At 41.4% G+C, this 22,921-nt stretch overlaps 1 protein-coding gene across 1 annotated transcript in view; it reads right to left on the bottom strand.

Annotated features, from left to right (window-relative positions):
* Nucleotides 1-22,921, bottom strand: part of csmd3b (CUB and Sushi multiple domains 3b) — an 815,905-nt gene that overhangs the window by 331,708 nt on the left and 461,276 nt on the right. Inside the window, exon 6 of the mRNA XM_061908578.1 lies at nt 8,197-8,309. Coding sequence (XP_061764562.1) covers nt 8,197-8,309 — 113 coding nt within the window. The remainder of the gene's footprint in view (nt 1-8,196; nt 8,310-22,921) is intronic.

Below are 22,921 nucleotides of genomic sequence, written 5' to 3'. Positions count from 1 at the left end.
GATTGACAAGCGGATCGGTGCAGCGTCTTCAGTAATGCGGACGTTGTACCGATCCGTTGTGGTGAAGAAGGAGCTGAGCCGGAAGGCAAAGCTCTCAATTTACCGGTCGATCTACGTTCCCATCCTCACCTATGGTCATGAACTTTGGGTCATGACCGAAAGGATAAGATCACGGGTACAAGCGGCCGAGATGAGTTTCCTCTGCCGTGTGGCGGGGCTCTCCCTTAGAGATAGGGTGAGAAGCTCTGTGATTCGGAGGAACTCAAAGTAAAGCCGCTGCTCCTCCACATCGAGAGGAGGCAGATGAGGTGGTTCGGGCTTCTGGTCAGGATGCCACCTGAACGCCTCCCGAGGGAGGTGTTTAGGGCACGTCCAACCGGTAGGAAGCCACGGGGAAGACCCAGGACACGTTGGGAAGACTATGTCTCCCGGCTGGCCTGGGAACGCCTCGGGATCCCCCGGGAAGAGCTAGACGAAGTGGCTGGGGAGAGGGAAGTCTGGGCTTCCCTGCTTAGGCTGCTACCCCCGCGACCCGACCTCGGATAAGAGGAAGAAGATGGATGGATGGATGGATCGAACAAGTGGATTAAAAATTAATTTTTTACCACTTGTCCTTCATAAATCTGATAAAATATTAGAATGAGAAATGACACAATGTGTTACTGCATATGTCAGCAGACTAATTAGTAGTCTTTTTTTGTTTACTTACTACTACAAGACTAGTTGTCTAGTATGTTTTTTGTTAAAATAAAGCCAAAAATATTTTTTTTGTGGTTCCCGTTATTTAGAAAAGTACCGAAAAGTGTCACCGCCTGCAGCAGACCTGGCTCTTACTTTTTTGTCTTCCTCAGAATTCCTGTGTTTCCCTGAGAGACGTGCACAGCTGCGTCCAATCTCACCAGCACTACTTAAGCAGCACCTTGTCAGCTGGATGGCACACGACAATTCCACTCCTCGACTCTCCTTGTATGAAGACCCCTAAGCTCCTTGTATTTATGCTACTTACCTTCTTGGCTCTTTCCAGTGCCATCCAGCTTGGTATGTGCTACGGTAGTTTGCACGTCTTGCAACTCCGACCCAAGTTTAGTTAGTTTTGTATATTAGCTTTTGTTCTTTATTTTGCACTGTGCTCTTTTTGTGTTCTCTTTTTCGCACCGTCGCTTTTTGTTATCTCCTATTTTTGGATCATTGTTGTGAGCGCTTTTTCGTTAAGTAAAGAACTGTTTTACTCACAATCCGTCTTTATAGTTGGGTTCCCCTTTTCTACATGTAATTGAACTGTGACAAAAGTACCCAAATACTTTTAGTACTGGTACCGGTACCAACATATTGGTATCTGTGTAACCGGTGGTCTTTTTCCTCTGCGTTGTGTGGGTTTTATGGAAGACGACCGAAACCATGGGTTGCTCAGCTGCACTTTACTGACAATACACAGAACACAATTGTCGTGAATAACTTTTTGCCATCGTCGAGCCCCTACACAAATATAATAATGAACAAAAAAGGGAACTTAAGTGCTTAACAAGACAATACTTTTTCTGTCGTCTCATGCACGTCTACCTCTCCCGTTATCGTAGATAAAAGGGAAGTTGGAAGGCGTGTCCAGCGCATATAAAAAGACAGGTGTCAGAGTAATTATTGCAGTAGGAGGGACAACAAGACTATGGTTCCACATTGACAAAACAAACAATATTCAGGTATTTACATGTAACTTAAATATTTTGTGTAATTATAACAACATTATAAAGTACATTATTTACAAGACATATTTGACCCTGTTACACCTGGACAACACTACTTTAGACATAACACGTTTTAAGTGTTTTTAAATACAATAATAATTGATGCCAATGGCTTAAGCGCACAAGTCCCTTTGTGTCTCTCACCAAAAAGAACATAATTATCATTGCGCAAATACAAAATATTTATGCACCGAATCACCCACCGAATGCATGCATATGTTCCGTTTGATTACCAAACCAACACGTCCACTGATCACCACATTGTCTTTTCTTTCTGGCCCAATGTGACTGTTTTTTTTATCTATTCTCTCATTCACCACTTCATCATTTAGGGAGTGGGGGCACAATTAGACGGTAATGCGAGCCAATTGGCTGACCTACTGTGGTCACACAAACACACACACACACACACACACACACACGCACACACACACACACACACACACACACACACACACACACACACACACACACACAGAGAGAGAAAGTCGTGCAAAAAAAAGGAAAAATTCTGTCCATGTAGCCGGCAGCACCTAGAGCCAAAGACTTCCTGAGAGGTCTCGGAGCAGCGTCTTAAAAAGCGAAGCAAGGGCCTGCCAAAGAGCATTTGTTCATGTTGTCTCCTGGGGATGAGTTTGAAACTGTTTTGATGCAGTGTTGACTAAACTAAAATAACCCCATCTATTAGCGTGGCACCGCTGACGGGTGGGGATGTACGGCTGGACATAAGAGTGTGGAACCACTAAAACACTAATGCTAACTAGAACATTCAATTTCAGGAGGAATTGCCTGTGAATGCCTGCGAGTAGAACGGAAATGCTGATCGTCAATTAGAAGGCAACAAGTACCTAGGCGTCTGCATGCAAACTATGTTAAAAGAGGTAGCATGCTAGCATTAGCATGCTAACACCTGAGATCGGTAACACTAATAATGAGAAGTGTAGGGCGAAAAATACAAAAAAAACCGTTCAGTGGGACATTTTTGTTGCAAGGATCTTTATGTAGCTGTGATGGTTTTAAGTTCATTTTCAAGGAACAGAGGTCATAAAGTATTAAAAACTTATCTTGTCAAAAAAAAAGATTAGCAGTAAATGTCCGAAGGATTATTTTCTCTCCTTTAAGGCAGAGGTTGTTGTGCCTAATCAAGTGTCCTGCGAGTTTATCTAGCCTGATGAATAAACAATTAACATCAACTAATCACATGTTAAGGAGGTTTTTGGATCAGGAGGATGACTGACAGCGGAACTCAGTCCGTCAGTCAGTCGCCCGATCAATCTGTAGCTCGTTAGGAAATCGCTTAATTAATCCGCCAACTTCGCCAAGATCTTCATTAACGGGCCTGATTAACCTTTTAAAACTGATTACAAATCAATTAAGATCAATTAAAGCGATCCAATCCGGCGGGTCAACTTCTTAGTCCGCCAATCAGAAAGTAAAACATGTTGATGATGTTTTTAAATTTTTATTTATTAATAATATGGTATTTGATCACATAAATTGCAGTGCTAAGAGTGGTAAGAAAAATCATTGCACGGGATCCAGATAATTAAAAAGCGACATATATGAGAAAGTAGCCATTAGGGTTCATAACAGACCAAATAGCAAAAATGGTTCAAATAGTTACCGTTAAAAAACAAAATCCATCCATATAAATAAGACAAATCACCTTAAATCATTTCTTTGCATCATGAAGATGCTTTACACATAAACATCAACCAAGAATTCCTGATGTTTGTTTTTCTACAGCATTGACGCACTGCTTGTTCCCACTTGAATATGAATACAAAAAAAAAAAACAGGCTAAAAAATTCCATCCATCCATTTGAAGTGGAATTGGATTTTGTGGAAATATCATCCCGCATCAACAAGTACCGCAGATGTGCATCATCTACAGTACCATCCATCCATCCATCCATCATTTTCCGCTTATCCGAGGTCGGGTCGCGGGGGCAGCAGCCTAAGCAGGGAAGCCCAGACTTCCCTATCTCCAGCCACTTCGTCTAGCTCTTCCCGGGGGATCCCGAGGCGTTCCCAGGCCAGCCGGGAGACATAGTCTTTCCAACGTGTCCTGGGTCTTCCCCGTGGCCTCCTACCAGCTGGACGTGCCCTAAACACATCCCTAGGGAGGCGTTCGGGTGGCATCCTGACCAGATGCCCGAACCACCTCATCTGGCTCCTCTCGATGTGGAGGAGCAGCGGCTTTACGTTGAGCTCCTCCCGGATGGCAGAGCTTCTCACCCTATCTCTAAGGGAGAGCCCCGCCACCCGGCGGAGGAAACTCATTTCGGCCGCTTGTACCCGTGATCTTATCCTTTCGGTCATGACCCAAAGCTCATGACCATAGGTGAGGATGGGAACGTAGATCGACCGGTAAATTGAGAGCTTTGCCTTCCGGCTCAGCTCCTTCTTCACCACAACGGATCGATACAACGTCCGCATTACTGAAGACGCCGCACCGATCCGCCTGTCGATCTCACGATCCACTCTTCCCCCACTCGTGAACAAGACTCCTAGGTACTTGAACTCCTCCACTTGGGGCAGGGTCTCCTCCCCAACCCGGAGATGGCACTCCACCCTTTTCCGGGCGAGAACCATGGACTCGGACTTGGAGGTGCTGATTCTCATTCCAGTCGCTTCACACTCGGCTGCGAACCGATCCAGTGAGAGCTGAAGATCCCGGCCAGATGAAGCCATCAGGACTACATCATCTGCAAAAAGCAGAGACCTAATCCCGTGGCCACCAAACCGGAACCCCTCAACGCCTTGACTGCGCCTAGAAATTCTGTCCATAAAAGTTATGAACAGAATCGGTGACAAAGGACAGCCTTGGCGGAGTCCAACCTTCACTGGAAACGTGTCCGACTTACTGCCAGCAATGCGGACCAAGCTCTGACACTGATCATACAGGGAGCGGACTGCCGCAATAAGACATTCCGATACCCCATACTCTCTGAGCACTCCCCACAGGACTTCCCGAGGGACACGGTCGAATGCCTTCTCCAAGTCCACAAAGCACATGTAGACTGGTTGGGCAAACTCCCATGCACCCTCAAGAACCCTGCCGAGAGTATAGAGCTGGTCCACAGTTCCACGACCAGGACGAAAACCACACCGTTCCTCCTGAATCCGAGGTTCGACTATCCGGCGAAGCCTCCTCTCCAGTACACCTGAATAAACCTTACCGGGAAGGCTGAGGAGTGTACAGTACATCTACAGTACCTCCACACGAAATAAAAGCAGCCACTTTGACCTGAGTGCACTAAGATTGTGAACGGACTGCATGCCTCACACACGCACACACGTCATTCTTAAACATTAATAGTCGAGTGCATAGTGTCCAAATGATGAAGGTGCATGGAGACAGAAAGAACGGATGGTATAATTGACACGGAAACACTGAATCATGAGTTATAACAAAAAAGGCAAATAACACATCAGGATAAAAGCCAGCTTGGAAGCCAAAACAGAGCCAATACATGGAATTAGTAATAATTAATAATATAGTTGATAGACTGTAAAAAGGAGAAGCCATTCTTTTTGTTTATTAATTTTTTTGCAATTGTTATTAAAAATATTTCACCAAGGAACAACTCATGAAAAAACTTGGCTCTCCAAGTACCATCATAATGATAAACATTAAAATCCAGTAGCATAGTAGGCCTATGTATTTGTTAAAAACAAGGCAGAGTTTTTATTTAACAAGTATATTTAATATTTTGGCCACTATAAGACTACACACAAACTTTTTTTGTTTATGTTGAGCAAGGTATTTTTGAGTGATGATGGAACTATTTATTGAATTTTATCCTAACATGGAAGTTGCATTTCAGCTAATCATCCGTGAACAAGAAGATGGCTAGCTAGCATAAAAGCTAACAAATGAACATAACTATGTCTGCAAAATTTATTTTTTCTCTTTTGTTGAGGTAATAATTTTTTGAGCGATGACGAAACTACTTAAAGTATTCCAACCTAAAATAGAAGCATATTACAGTTCCAACATTGTATGGCATCATCCGTGAACGTGGTGAGCATACAGAGAACCAGAAACAAAACACAAACATAGCTGGAACGCATTTTTATTTTTATCACTTATACCAAAGTATTTCATCGTTTTGACGTTTAGGTCATGCTTAAACCATTATAGAGGAAATAAACAACAATGGTGCTGTTCTGCTTCATATCTAACATATAAACTGAGAAAAAAACAACACCAAAATTGATTTAAAGTTTTTGAAAGGCTTTTCCTTACTTTTTGTCACTTTTTAACATTTGTAGTCACCATTATGCTATTTTTCAAACTATATAATAAAAAAAATAAAAAGACATGTTTCATCAAGGTTTAAAGTTATTCTGATGGACCCAAGTGGCTTTGCATATAAAATCTGGCGTTTATATTGTTTTTTTATTTTGTTTAATAAATTGTGGTACGGTTGAACTGTTTTTGCTACCCCAAAAAAATGTATAACGTCCGATTCTGTCATTTTAACGTTATTCCGTTTCAACCGAAGTAGCTATATTACGTTTAAATGGACAAACACCCAGGTATCGTTTAACTGGGTTTTATTCTATTTTGTTGAATAAATTGTTCATTTTTGGGCCATTTAAGCCACAATTGAACAGTTTATGCCACATATTATTTTAAGTGCAGTTCCGTCATTTTAATGTTACTTTGTTTGACCAAAGTGGCTATTATATATAAACCTTTCATGCATATTTAAAGTTAAAGTTAAAGTTAAAGTACCAATAATTGTCACACACATACTAAAAATTATTCTCTGCATTTGACGCATCACCCTTGATCACCCCCTGGGAGGTGAGGGGAGCAGTGGGCAGCAGCGGTGCCGCGCCCGGGAATCATTTATGGTGATTTAACCCCCAATTCCAACCCTTAATGCTGAGTGCCATGCAGTGAGGTGATGGGTCCCATTTTTATAGTCTTTATAAATTGAAGCATTGTTTTGCCATTTTAGTCACAATTGAACCGTTTATCCCAACCAAAAATCTTTAAAAAGTACATTTCCGTCATATAAATATTATTCTGTTTGACTAAAAGTGCTACTTTACATAAAAAAAATGACAAGCAAACACCAATGTAGCGTTTGACACAGGGTTTCAAAAATGTTTTGGGACAATTTTGTTGAATACGTTTTTTGGCCATTTTAGTCGCAATTGAAGGATTAATGCTACCTGTTTATTCCGTCATTTCAACGTTAGTCCGTGTGACTCAAGTGGCAATGTTGCATAAAAATGGACAAACACTAATGCCAATGTAGTGTTTACAATTCTTTTTTTGTGCAAATTTTGTTGGATAAACACGTGAATTTTTGGGCCATATGAAGCACAATTGAACTTTTTATGCCACCCCAAAAGTAAAACAAACAAAAAATGCAGTTGCATCGTTTCAGTATTATTATTGCCAATTTCGTTGAATACATTTTGGATTTTTTGGGGGTCCATTTTCGACACAATTGAACATTTTATGCCTCTCAAAGCTTTTAAAAAGTATATTTCTATCATGTAAATAATATTCTGTTCGACCAAAAGGGGCTACTTTACATCAAAATGGACAAGGAAACCCTAATGTAGTGTTTATTTTTTGGGGGCAAATATTGTTGAATAAATTGTGCATTTTTCTGGCCATTTGAGCCAAAACTGAACCATGTACGTCACCCAAAAAAGTTTAAAAAGTGCAGTTACGTCATTTTAATATTATTGTGTTCAACCAAGGTGGCTACTTTACATAAAAATAGACAAACACCAATGTAGCTTTATTTTATTTTATTTTATTGTGCCAATGTCGTTGGATACATTGTGTCTTTTTGGCTATTGGAGCCACAAACAAATCGCAGATGTGCCCCAAAAAAGTTTGAAGAAATGCAGATCCATCACTTTAATGTTATTTTGTTTGATCAAAGGGGGCTGCGTTACATAAAAATGGACAAACACCAATGTAAGCATTTCAAAATCATTTTTGTGTGTGCAAATTTCGTTAAATAATTTGGGGATTTGAATCACAATAAAACTGTTTTTACCACCCAAAAAATGTTCACAAAGTGCAACTCCGTGATTTTATTGTTATTTAGTTTCGGTCGCAAATGTACATATAAATGGACAAAAAAAAAAAAACACCTATGTAGCAATTCAAATATTTCTGCCAATTTTGTTGAATAAGTTTTGGATTTTTCGGCCACAAAAAAACAAACAAATACAAAATGCAGTTCCGCCATTGCATATGCACGCCAACAAATTAGTCAACAACCTTTTTGTTTCTCTTGTGTAATTTCTGAAAAGATTCCAAAAAATAATAATATTAACAGTATGTTCGAAAAGACTAGCGTAAATACTTCCAAGCTGCCTTCTGATGGCCACGCATGGTTAATACATGCCCAACCCCCTTATAAAAAGTATGACACTTTTTGTGCTGTTACACTTTATGTGCATGCAGACTCACCTTGATAATGAGCGCTGAAGCCCCGATATCGGTGGTTGTTGTCGGTGATGAAATGCAACCTCAGCCAGTTCTTGTTGCTGACGATGGGCGAGGGCACATTACTGCCCGACAACCTAGGACACAAGAGAAGTGAACTTACAACAGATGCCACAAACCACACCATCGCAGCACAACAACAACCCGAAAAAAAGTGTTCCCGCCATATGCAAGCGCTGCATCTACTCCTGTGAGAGCGGATTATTGTTATGATGATTCTAATATATGCTTCCAGGGTCTCAATGGTGCTTAATGAAGTAGGAAATGATCATTTCATTTCATGCACAGAATTCCCCTGCTGTTTGCATGAGGAGGATTTGACCCAGCAGTTCTCACTATAGAGCGGTAATAGTCCAGGTAACACACTTACTGATTGCTGTATACAAACACGGCCCCCCTTCATTCAATTAAAAAGAGAATCATCCCACAGATAATGTGCTTAAATAGGATTTCCACGTTGCTAGCGATTAGCCAATTAAGTGCAAGTTGTATCAATATCACGCTAAAATAATACATGCTTACTTAATCCTAATGTTGACCAGTGATATAATATTATGAACACACAAAAGAAGGATTTCCGAAAAGTCATGCAAATATTGACATATCCATTTCTTGGGTTTTGCATAAATTATATGATAATAAATGCTGCGATGAGGTGGCGACTTGTCCAGGGTGTACCCAGCCTTCCGCCCAAGTGCAGCTGAGATAGGCACCAGCGCCCCCCGCGACCCCAAAAGGAATAAGCGGTAGAAAATGGCTGTATATATATATATATATATATATATATATATATTGTCCAGGGTGTACCCCGCTTTCCGCCCGAGTGCAGCTGGGATAGAGTCCAGCACCCACCACGGCCCCGAGAGGCACAAGCAGTAGAACATGGATAGATGATTGGCTATTAAATAAACTAAACTCTTTAAATTCAAATATAACTAATTCCGATTCCGACTAACAATTTAATAACAACATAAACCCTTAAAATAACATCGAAATCATATGTTTCCATCCTGTTTGTAGATTTAATGCCAAGAACTCTTAACTACATAACTAAAACTTTTACCACATATTCAACAACAGCCATACATGTTTACCTATATTAAACTAATATAATATAATCAAATGAATTAATATAATACATGCAGGTTGTATTTTTAAATCTATCACATTATTATTTGCATTGTTATAAAAGATGAAAAGAATGCATGTTTGTGGTGTACTTAACATTATTTACAACATTTTTTTTTTTTTTTGCACACATTAAACAAAAGATCTACCAAATATTCAACATAATCCAGGAACTATTAACTATATTGGATTTATATTCAAATTATTGTCATATTGTTAAAGTCAATCACATTTAAAAACAGATATTGTTGTATTAGATCAGGGGTCAACAACACAGTGCCCGCGGGCACCAGGTAGCCCGTAAAGACCAGATGAGTCGCCCGCTGGCCTGTTCTAAAAATAGCTCAAATAGCAGCACTTACCAGTGAGCTGCCTCTATTTTTTAAATCTTATTTATTTACTAGCAACCTGGTCTTGCTGTGCTCGAAAGTTTTAATTCTAAGAGAGACAAAACTCAAACAGAATTTGTAAATCCTAGAAAATATTTTAAAGACTTGGTCTTCACTTGTTTACATAAATTAATTTAATTTTTTACTTTGCTTCTTATAACTTTCAGAAAGAACATTTTAGAGAAAAAAACCCATCTTAAAAATGGTTTTAGGATTTTAAACACATATACCTTTTTACCTTTTAAATTCCTTCCTCTTATTTCCAAACAATTTAAGTCAATGTTCAAGTATTTTTAATTGTAAAGAATAATAAATACATTTTAATTTAATTCTTCATTTTAGCTTCTGTTCTTTCGACGAAGAATATTTGTGAAATATTTCTTCAAACTTAGTATGATTAAAAATTCAAAAATATTATTCTGGCAAATCTAGAAAATCTGTGGAATCACATTTAAATCTTATTTCAAAGTCTTTTGAATTTATTTTAAAATTTTTGTTCTGGAAAATCTAGAAGAAATTATTTGTCTTTTTTAGAAATATAGCTTGGTCCAATTTGTTATATATTCTAACAACGTGCAGATTGTATTTTAACCTATTTAAAACATGTCCTCAAAATTCTAAAAATTAAAAATTAATCTTAATCAGGAAAAATTACTAATAATGTTCCATAAATTCTTTTTTTTTTTTTCAAAAAGATTCTAATTAGCTAGTTTTTCTCTTCATTTTTTTTCAGTTGAATTTTGAATTTTAAAGAGTCGAAATTGAAGATAAACTGTTTCCAAATTGTATCTTCATTTTTTTCCTGTTTTGTCCTCTTTTAAACCGTTCAATTAAGTGTTTTTACATCATTTATTCTCTATAAAAAACCTTCCGTAAAAGGAAAACAAATTTACAACCATTTTTTATATATATATATATATATATATATATGTATATATATATATATATATATATATATATATATATATATATATTCATTTATTAAAGGTAAAAATTGAGCAAATTGGCTATTTCTGGCAATTTATTTAAGTGTGTATCAAACTGGTAGCCCTTCGCATTAATCAGTACCCAAGAAGTAGCTCTTGGTTTCAAAAAGGTTGGTGACCCCTGTATTAGATGAACATATAGCATTTTAAACATGTTTGTGGTGAACTCTTCTTTTTTTTCACAATATTCTATAAGATGATTGGCTTGAATTCAAATGAGATGAATTCAGTGACACAGACCACAGAGAGAAAAGTAGATTGCGAATGCTGCAAATTTTTCGGTATTAAAAAAAATAAACAAACATTGTCTTATGTTCTAAATGTGTTATTTGTGCTAAAATAAACTGACTGTTGACTGGACTTGAACTAACAGCCCACTATAACCAGCATCCACGTGTCTTCAGTGTGTTACCGTAACTTTATTGCAGCAGCTGTTAAAAGTTACGGCAGTGAACTTATAATAAAATAAAATGAAAAACATAGCAAAGGGTGGTGTGTGATGGATGACACTTCCTGCATGTTGCATTAGGGCAACATCCCACACCAGCTGCCGCAATCATTCTGACACTTCAGCAACAAATGGACTTTCTATTCAAATAAGTCCTCATCTATTCATAAATCTTTTCTGGCCGGGAGAAGCCCATGTTATCAAACAGTCCACTGGCTTTATTTCATGTTCATGGCGCTTCAGTCACTCATCATTAAAGGCAAGAGGCATGTGCATATTTAAACTGTGTCTATGAAAGCATGAATTATTGCGTACGTGTATTCAATGCAGAGTTGTGAGTGTGTGTGTGAACAGCGGTGGCAAGACAGTAGCATGATGTTCGAAAAAGAAGAAAGTTAGCAGTCAGACTTCCGACTCAGGAAAATTAAGCTTGCACAAATATCAAATAAATAATATTTAGTAATTAAAATAGTAACAATTTAGTACGGGGAACATAATAATCATTAATTAGTTGCTTAAGTTAGAGTTATTTGCACACTAGGGGAACATTTAAGGGTTAGGGTTACGAATAAGCGATAATTCTGAGGTTATTGAGGGAAGACTCTTAGTTAATGACTTACTGGTTGTATAATAAGACCATCCAGAATAAGGCATGCATTAAGTACTTAATAGTGACTCATTAAGAGCCAATATGTTACTAATTTGCATGTCAATAAGCAACTAATTAATGATAAATATGTGTTCCTCATACTAAAGTTTTACCATAAAAATATATACCGTAAATTCCAGACTATAAGCGCTATATTTTTACTACGCTTTGAACCTGGCGGCTAATTAAATGGTGAGACTAATTTATGGGTTTTTCTTCGCTGACCACCACAGTGCAAATCGTTTTCATTAAACACCAGCAAATACATTAAAAAGGTGTGTTATTGCTTGTGCTATGGTGTCATCTTTTGGACAAGTTTGCTCACTGCAGGTGCCACGGGTTGAACATTTACAGTATGTTCCTCTTTTACAGTATTTTCTTTTAGTGCTTTCAACCGAAAGTTGAAGTGCCGTTTCATCTTCTAGTGGTCCATTGCGTTTCTACTCGCACGGTTTCTTCATTTATCACTCCAAGCAACATTTTAAAATTTGTTTTGTTGTTTTTGGAAAGGCGGAGACAGAGCCCTCCACGTCACTTACAGTGCAGTAGTCTACGGCTAGTCTTCTCAGTGTTTCAGCATGTATGCCTTTTCTGTGTTTTTTCGCCTTTTGACAAGTTTTGTCCATTTTGCTAACTCACTTTGAGTCCCGAAAAGACAACAGACTAGCGTGAAGAGGAGAGATCGCTGTTTGCAAGGAGTGCATCCATGGCTTCGCAAGTATGGAAGCATTGAAAAAGCAGGCTTTGTACCAGAGCAAGTTTTAATTGTGATGAGCAGAGTAGAAGCAGCGTCTCTTCCAAATGCGCACAAAAACTTCACCCTTCTTTCTCCCCCTTTATTCCTTTCCCGTCAGCACCTCCTTTGCAGATGTAAGTGGATTTTACTTTAATAACTGTTTATTATTAGAGCCATATGGTTGTTAAAGTTAAGGATTTTTGTGATTTCTGATCAATTGTGAGGGAACCAATGTTATTATTGTGCGCATGGATGCACGAGTTGGCAGAGCAGAGCATACAGCACAGTTTAGCTGCTGTTGTTGTTTTGGCTTGTTAATAGAGAGATAGTTAATTCATCGTGTTACGTTTGTTTGATATACAGTACTGTATAGCACTTTAGGGTAAACCACAATACAGAGACTGTTCTGTTTTGTCTTTTCCCTGACTTTTCCTTTTTTTTATGGGGTCTGTTTCTTCAGTTAATTAGTCCCCAGCGAGGCACACCTGCAAAAAATCCTACCCAGGTGTATTTAAGCTTGTCACCGACAGCCGGGTCCTGCCGGTTATTCAATCCTGTACCTCCCACATGCAGGCACCTGTTTCACCACGTCGGTCATGGTACGTTGTTTTTCCTTATTCCTGAAATTCCTCACCTCTTTGTGTTTGCTTCCTAGCCTCCCTGAGGTAAAGATCATTTTGTGTTGGACTTTTTGTTATGCTCAAGTGCGCCCAGGCCTTTTCCCCTGCCGACCACTGAGGGACCTGTTTGTGTTTGATTATTCATGGTGTGCACTTCTGCCCCATCGCTTTTTGTCACACTTTTTGGACTTATTAAATGTTCCTTGTTTTGTAATTCTACCTGGCCTCCCGTCTCTGCATCCTGGGGTCACCCCCACTTGATCAAATCCTAACATAATAACCGGCCACATCATGGACCCTGCCGAAACTGACTAGGTCAGAACATCTCTGCACCAACAGGCCAAGAGACTAGGCCAACAGGAAAAACAGTTTGGCCTGCTTGGGGCTTGGCTAAATACCATGGCGGAACGCCAAGACTCTCGCCTAAATGCCCTGGAGACACAGCTGGACAGGGTACTCACCGCACTGCAGGCAATGACTTCCCCCTCGGCTGACCCAGCAGTCCAACTGAGCCATCCTCGACCCGCAGATATTCCGCTGCCTAACGACGTCCCTCCTGCTACAGGTCCACTACTCTCCAAGCCCATCTGATTCTCCGGCGAGTCAGGTGACGTGCGATCTTTCCTCACCCAGTGTGAGATTTTTTAAACCGTTGCCTACTTCTTTTTACTCCGAAAGAGCTCGTGTGGCTTTTGTCATGTCTCATATGAGGGACATGGTGGTCTGCCTGGGCGACCGCGGAATGGGGGTGCCAATCTCCCCTGTGTGCCTCATACGCTGCTTTTGCCAAAGCCATGGAGAACATTTTCCAGCGCAAAAGGCCAGGACGTGAGGCAGCAAGGTCATTAATTCGTCTGCAGCAAGGACAGCGGAGCATCACAGATTTCGCCATCGAATTCCGAAGACTCGCAGCTGAGAGCGGATGGCCCCCTTCCGCATTGGCCTGGCCGATCGAATCCGGAAACAGATGATCCCGCTTAGGACTTCCGACAGCCTTGATGAGCTCGTCGCTCTGGCGGTGGATATTGAAAATCGCCTCATTGACTGGGAAAGAGAGAGGTTCCAACGCCAGAGACTCTGCGCTCCGACATATAGTGGGAGTGGCCATGAAGCGCGTCAAATGACCTTCGCGCCGATACCCAGTGATAGCACCTTGCCGATATCACATGCAGGAGATCCAATGCAGCTCGGAGGAAATAGTCTTTCTCCAGCTGAGAGAGATCGTCGACTTCGTCTCCAGCTGTGTTTATATTGCGGCAAAGCACTGTCCTCCTCGCCCCGCCCTTCACCGCACTCAAGCGTCATCACCTCTCCGCACTCAAGCGACACTACCTCTCTGCACTCAAGCGTCACCACCTCACTGCATTCCAGCTTCACATCCTCCAGTGACCGACCCTGTTCCTCAACTCCCAGCTACAGGTCTGACTCTGTCCAGACTTCAACTCTCGGGTACGCTCACCTGGGATAAGGACCAGAAGTTGGACATCAGAGCTCTTATCGATTCAGGTTCTGACGATAATTTAATCGATGAGTCCTTCATTAAGCGTTATTCCATACCCGTTGAGGACGGAGGCCACTTGGCGAGCGTTATCCATCAGACCCTTCCGTAATTTATCTGGTAACCATTTCGAAGCAATACTTTTTTTAGTCATTCCTTCTCATTCTGCTCCGGTTGTGCTCGGGCTTACCTGGATATCTAAACACAATCCCCATATTGACTGGTCTAAAGCTACAATCATTAACTGGGGAATTTTTTGTCACACACATTGTCTGCGTTCCACACGCCCTCACACAGAGTCCTCGCATATCGACACCCAGGATGTCATTGATTTATCGGTTCTGCCCACTGTTTACCACGACCTTAAAGAAGTTTTTAGCAAGGATAGGGCCTTGTCGTTACCTCCACACCGCCCCTATGATTGTGGTATTGATCTCCTCCCTTTTTTGCTACCCTCCCTTCTTTGCGACTGTACAACATTTCTAGACATGAAAGAAATTCACTTGAGGACTATATCACCACTTCGTTTGCATCTGGTCTTATTCGTCCCTCCAAATCTCCACTAGCCGCTGGTTTCTTTTTTGTGGAAAAGAAGGATAAAACACTTTACCCCTGCATCGATTACCGTGCCCTCAATAATATTACGGTTAAAAATAAATATCTTCTCCCGCTTCCCGACTCAGCTTTCAACCCTCTACACACTGCTAGACATTTCACCGAATTGGACCTCCGCAATGCCTACCGCTTAGTCAGAATTAAGCAAGGAGATGAATTGAAAACTGCATTCAACACACCACTAGGACAATTTGAATACCTTGTCATGCGTTTCGGCCTCACCAATGCTCCTGCTGTTTTTCAGGGCCTCATTAATGATGTCCTGCGTGACATGCTCGACCGCTTCATTGTAGTTTACTTGGACGATATCCTCGTTTTCTCGCCTACTCCTAAACTACACGTCCAGCATGTTCGCTTAGTTCTCTAACGTCTCCTTGAAAATCGTCTGTATGTCAAGGCAGAGAAGTGTGTCTTTCATTCTGAGTCTGTCCCTTTTTTGGGTTTTATTGTCGAGCAGGGTCAACTCCGAGCAGATCCAGCGAAGATCCTGGCGGTGGTAGATTGGCCCACACCCACTTCTACAAAACACCTCCAAAGGTTTCTTAGCTTTGCAAATTTTTATTGTCGTTTCATCCGTAATTTTAGTTGCGTAACGGAACCATTAACGAGACTTACCTCCAATAAACTTCACTTTTTGTGGACCTCAGAGACTCAGTCCGCTTTTGATAAACTCAAATATTTGTTCACCTCTGCACCGGTTCTTGTCCACTCTAACATTTCCTCTCAATTTTTTGTCAAGGTCGACACATCTGACTCTGGCGTGGGGGCTGTTCTCTCCGAGCGCGCCACCTGCGACCAGAGGCTGCATCTCTGTGCCTTCTTCTCCCGCCGCCTGACGCCAGCAGAACGCAATTATGATATTGGCAATAGAAAGCTACTCGCCGTGGTCTTAGCACTACAAGAACGGAGGCACTGGCTGGAGGGCTCGGAGACCCCGTTTGTGGTGTTCACAGACCATAAGAATCTGGCCTATATTCGAACTGCATAACGACTCAATCCTAGACAAGCAAGATGGGTGTTACTCCTAGCTAGATTCCACTTTACCATGACCTTCCGCCCCGGCTCCCAGAATGGTGAACCCGACACATTGTCGAGGATGTACTCCTACCCTAAAGAAGAAGTCAAGACAGAAAAATTCATCCCTCCATCACGAGTGCTAAGAGCGTTGCAGTGGGACATTGAAGGCCGCATTAAGGAGGTACTCAAAAATGTTCCCTCTCCTAAGACCTGCCCTCAGGGACGTTTGTTTGTGATCCCAGAGTTCCGTCCAGAAGTACTGAACTGGGCCCACAGCTCCAAGGTCCTGTGCCACTCGGGCATAATCTGTACCTTTTTTCTCCTGTCCCAGCGCTTTTGGTGGCCAACCTTCAGGGCTGACACCAGGGAATTTGTATCTGCCTGTGCCACTTGTGCCCGTAATAAGACTTCACACTGGGCATCAGCTGGTCTTCCGCCCCCACTTCCCATTCCCTCCCGCCCCTGGTCCCATGTGGCGTTAGACTTCGTCACAGGACTTCCACCATCCAAGGGCAACACTGTGATATTGACCTTGGTGGACCGCTTCTCCAAGATGGCCCATTTCGTCGCTCTTGCCAAATTGCCCTCTGCACTCGAGACTGCAGAACTGCTCGTACGCCATGTTTTCCGGCTGCATGGTATCCCATTGGGTGTGGTTTCAGACAGAGGGCCATAATTATCGTCTGCTGTTTGGAAGGCGCTCTGCAAAACCTTAGGAGCATCGCCCAGCCTGTCTTCTGGATACCACCCGCAGACAAACGGTCAGACTGAGCGGACTAATCGAGATCTACAGTCTGTCATCCGCTGCGTCTGCCACCAGCAGCCGGCCTCCTGGACGTTCAATCTACCATGTATAGAGTACGCTCATAATACCCTCATCAGTTCTGCTACAGGCATGTCCCCTTTTCACTCTGCCTACGGTTACCAACCTCCTGCTTTTCCCTCTCTGGAACTTGGGGTCGCCATTCCATCTGTGACTGCCCACCTGCACCGCGCACATCAGGCCTGGCGCAATACCCGGTCTGCACCTTTACGCACCTCAGTGCGCAGCCAGCGTCTCGCCAACCGCCACCGCAGCACAGTACCAGACTACAGGCCCGGTCAGAAGGTGTGGTTATCATCCCGTGATCTACCTCTGCAAGTGGACTCAAAGAAACTTCAGCCACGATTCATTGGACCCTATCCCATTGAGTGTATCATCAATCCGTCAGCCGTTCAATTACGCCTTCCCGACTCCCTAAGGATACATCCCTCATTCCATGTCTCCCTAATCAAGCCCGTTTCCACCAGTTCCTTAAGTCCTCCAGAGGTGCCTCCTCCCCCTCCCAGGCTTATTGATGGCCACCCTGCATTCTCTGTCAAGACCATTCTCGACGTGAGGAGAAGGGGCAGGGGTTTCCAGTATCCGGTCGACTGGGAGGGCTACGGCCCCGAGAACCGATCCTGGGTCCCGCGTTCCCCTATACTACACCCCACACTCTAGCATGCTTTTTATGTTCGTTTTCCGGAAAAGCCAGGTAAGCCACCAGGTGGCGTCCATTAAAGGGGGTGGGTGGTACTGTTGTGTTTTCTCATTTCCCTGCCTTTTCTTTTTTTTTATGGTGTCTGTTTCTTCAGTTAATTAGTCCCCAGCGAGGCACACCTACAACAAATCCTACCCAGGTGTATTTAAGCTCGTCACCGACAGCTGGGTCTTGCCAGTTATTCTCTCCTGTATCTCCCACATGCAGGAACCTGTTTCACCACGTCAGTCCTGGTACGTTGTTTTTCCTTATTCCTAAAATTCCTCACCTCTTTGTTTGCTTACTAGCCTCCCAGAGGTAAAGGGGATTTTGTGTTGGACTTTTTGTTATGCTCAAGTGCGCCCAGGCCTTTTCCCGTGCCGACCACAGAGGGACCTGTTAGTGTTTGATTATTTATGGTGTGCACTTCTGCCCCATTGCTTTTTATTTCACTTTTTGGACTTAATAAATTTTCCTTGTTTTGTAATTCTACCTGGCCTCCCGTTTCTGCATCCTGGGGTCATCCCCACTTGATCAAATCCTAACAGAGACAGCCTTTTTAAAGATCGTAAATGAGTTCAGGTTGACCGCAAATTCTCAAAAACTGTCAGTCTTTGTACTACTAGATTTTAGTGCTGCCCTCGATACAGCAGATCACCCATGTTCTTTTAAATAGACCCAAACACCTGGTGGGCATCTCTGGTACTTTTCACAAGTAGTTCACTTCTTATCTCTCAGAGAGGAATTTTTTTCTCTCAGTAGTTTAGTAAGTATCGATACAAGCTTCAAAAATCCAAAAAGTCACAAGGATCAAATTTAGGTCCTATTCTTTTAAATACTTCCATGACTCCACTTGGCTCTGTCATCAAGAGACATTACATTAATTTCCACAGTGATGCCGATGACAAACAGCTGTACATTTTCATGTCTCCTGATTACACAAGACCAATTGATACACTTTTTAATTGCATTTTAGATATTTCATCCTGGATGGCAAATACCTATTTGCAACTTAACCAGGACGAAACTTGAGTTTTAGTTTTTGGTCCTGAGGCCCTGAGAGCGAAACACATATACTATATTGCCAAAAGTGTTTGGCCACCCATCCAAATGATCAGAATCAGGTGTCCTAACCACTTCGCCCAGCCACAAATGTATAAAATCAAGGACTTTGGCATGGACACTGTTTCTACAAACACTTGTGAAAAAATGAGCCGCTCTCAGGAGCTCAGTGATTTCCAGCATGGAACTGTCATAGGAAGCCACCTGTGCAACAAATCCAGTCGTGAAATTTCCTCTCTCCTAAATATTCCGAAGTCAACTGTCAACTTTATTATAAGAAAATGGAAGATTTTGGTAACAACAAAAACTCAGAGAGGTGTCACCAAATGCTGAAGCGCATAGTGCAAAGACTTTCTGCAGAGTCATTTGCTACAGAGATCCAAACTTCATGTGACCTTCCAATTAGCCCACATACAGTACGCAGAGAGCTTCATGAAATGGGTTTCCATGGCCGAGCAGCTGCATTTACGCCATACAACACCAAGTCCAATGCAAAGCTTCGGATGCAGTGGTGTAAAGCACGTCGCCACTGGACTCTAGAGCAGTGGAGACGCGTTTTCTGGAGTGATGAATCCCGCTTTTCCATCTGGCAATCTGATGGACGAGTCTGGGTTTGGAGGTTGCCAGGAGAACGATACTTTTCGGACTGCATTGTGCCGAGTGTGAAATTTGGTGGAGGAGGTATTATGGTTGTGGGGTGTTTTTTCAAGAGTTGGGCTTTCCCCCTTATTTCCAGTGAAAAGGAACTCTGACTGCTCCAGGTTACCAAAACATTTTGGACAATTCCATGCTCCCAACCTTGTGGGAACAGTTTGGAGCGGCCCCCTTCCTCTCCCAACATGACTGTGCACCAGTGCACAAAGCAAGGTCCATAAAGACATGGATGACAGAGTCTGGTGTGGATGAACTTGACTGGCCTGCACACAGTCCTGACCTGAACCCCATACACCACCTTTGGGATTAATTAGAACAGATACTGAGAGCCTGTCCTTGTCGACCAACATCAGTGTGTGACCTCCCCAATGCGAATTTTGGAAGAATGGTAAAACATTCTTATAAACACACCACAACCACGCAACCTTGTGGACAGCCTTCCCAGAAGAGTTGAAGCTGTAATAGCTGCAAAATGTGGACCAACATCATATTGAACCCAATGGTTTAGGAATGGGATGGCACTTCAAGTTCATATGTGAGTCAAGGCAGGTGGCCAAATACCTTTGGCAATATAGCGTATCAAAACTACAATCATTGTCCTTGACCACATCACTCAGACTAAAAAATGTAGGTGTCATTTTCTACTCTGAGCTTGGTTTTTTACCACGTATTAAAACTAATAAATAAATAAATAAATATATATATATATATATATATATATATATATATACATATATATATATATATATATATATATATATATATAGTAGGCCCCTTGAAACATGAAATACCACCCATATAGGGTTCTACTATAGATTACAGTACTGACTGGTAGACTGGAGGATATATATATATATATATATATATATATAGATAGTAGGGCCCTTGAAACATGAAATACCACCCATATAGGGTTCTACTATAGATTACAATACTGACTTGTAGACTGGAGGATATATATATATATATATATATATATATATTTTTTTTTTTATATATGTTAGAAAAAATGTATGTAGAAGGTTGTAATCACTGCTGTATGCTCTAACTTTAAACATTTGATTAATTCATAAACATCCTACTTCACCTAAGTGTTTACACCACGGTCAGGCCAGGGTCCAAATAACTGCAATCAACTGTAAAGACTGTGTTTTCATTTGCACCCCAAGAAAAATATAAATTCCAAATTAATTCGTTATTACTTCGAATGTGTGCATTTTATGTATTTTTTTTCATCAGCCATAGTGATGTTGATGATTCTGATTTGAGCCTTTTTCTTTCAGTAGCCTGATCAGTTTGAAAACCTGTTCCGGATCCTGTATGTGCTGCTTTACGTTCCAATGATAAATGATGACTATATTTGTGATGAGCACAGTGTGTTTTCTTTGTGCCATCACTTCATAACATACTTATTGTGCATAAAGTGCATGTGTGTGTGAGTGCTCATTAGACAGTAGGGGCATGCTATCTAATCAGGCAATCTGTCTTAATGGGCTTCTCTAATTAAGACAGGTGGGAACTGCCAAGAATGTGCACATACACGTACGCACACACGCAAATGTAGAACACACATGGCCATCAAGATATACACACCAAGTACAAGAGTGTTGCCGGGTTGTAGTCTGAGTGGAACTACCATCAATCAGTATGCCGCAGACAGCAGACTGTGTGTGTACGGTTTGTGGGCTGGTGCGTGTGTGTGTGTGTGTGTGTGTCACTCTCCATCAATCTCAAGTGGGCAGAGGGTAATCAGTGCTCACAACAGGACCCTGCTACACCCCCACCTGCCCCCCTTTATCTCATCTAAATGTGTCTCCTCCTCTCGTCTCACCTCCGCCAACACAGCAAGAAACCCGCGTAAAAACACAACACGTGTGTATCCACCGCCGCCGCACACACACACATACACACACACACACACATTTGGACGCAGTATAAGTGCGTTGTGACCTGCGCCATCACGATACATAAAACAACACATGTGCTTTAACTGCGGCACAACGTAAAACACAACAGCACACATGTTTATCAGGCTGTACGACATGGAGATAAAACACAGCAATGACAGTGTGTGTGTGTGTGTGTGTGTGTGTTCTGGCAATTCTTACTTAATGGAGACATCGCTCTGTTTACACAGTCACCTTTAGGGGACCTCTGACGGTATGGGGACAAACAAACAGGTCCCCTAAAGGGAAACCTTTTTAATAGTCAGATCCATTTTGAAGATGCCCGAGTGATTTTTTAAGCTTTGGCCCATAAAACATGTTTACTGGTTAGTTTGAGTGTGAGACATTTGCACAGCATTACTGCTAAACAGCAGTTTTCAGTAATGTCACAGAAGATGCAGGATTTGCTTTAAAATTTAAGTGGTGAAACTTCCTATAAGAGGACAGCTGTAGTGTTGTATTCTGAGGATCATGTCATATTTAATTTGAACTTTTTTTTTTTTTATTATTTTTTCTTTTTTTTTTTTCTCAATGGTCCTCGGTAGTCACATACATATTTGTGTGAATTATGCAAAATTATTAAAATTTGGTCCCCATGAACCATTATAACTCTTTTTCCTCAGGGTCCCCAGTAAGAATGATCAGCACATTACTTCATCAATCCAGAGATTTAAAGACATGTATGAGCTAACTGGGCAGTGGCCATTTTACCATTTTTTTTTTTTTAATGTCTCCACAACCTGTAGAAAGGGTGGTCCCCACAAGTGATGATCAAAAACTTGGTCCCCATTCCAAATGATGACCAGTATGTGTGTGTGTGTAAGGAAGAGTACCGTTCACATTTGAAACGATATGGTACCGATTCTCTGTATCTGGGACTAGTTACCAGTACTCAAATGTACCAAATTCCAGTACTTTTGTGTGCGTTAAGAAATATATATCCAATTGTTGTATCTTTTTCATTTTCAGGTTTAACATTAAGTTGCAATTCCAGTTTATAACCAAGTCCAAGACTGGTCAGTTCAGTTTTTTGGGTAAATATTGTCAGTATTGTAAATGTTATTCGCCAGCTGTTGGATTGTAACGTGCATCTTAGTTGTAGTTTTCATTACCAAATTTGGAGGTGTTGAAATTGCCACGTAAAATCATTAATGCTAATCAGTAGCATGCAAATTGCAAAGCCAATATGTATTGGCATCAAGTTTGCACATTTTTGAAAAGTGGAGGCTTTGTAACTTACGTTAGAGTGTTTTATTATATATTTTAAACTTTTAAATTGTTATTTGAATGCAGTGTATCGATATACATTTTGGTACCGGTTCCGGTACCAAATTATTGTTATCTGGACAACCCTACTACGGTTAATGACAAACAATTATTTCAGAAAAAAGTAACTCCATCAAAATACCAAAAAAATATGTTAAAAATGCGAACAAAAA

This window comes from Nerophis ophidion, linkage group LG08, assembly GCF_033978795.1.
Source record: "Nerophis ophidion isolate RoL-2023_Sa linkage group LG08, RoL_Noph_v1.0, whole genome shotgun sequence".
Lineage (NCBI taxonomy): Eukaryota > Metazoa > Chordata > Actinopteri > Syngnathiformes > Syngnathidae > Nerophis > Nerophis ophidion.
Note: the sequence above shows the minus strand (reverse complement) of the source record. Positions and strands in the feature narration are given on the sequence as shown.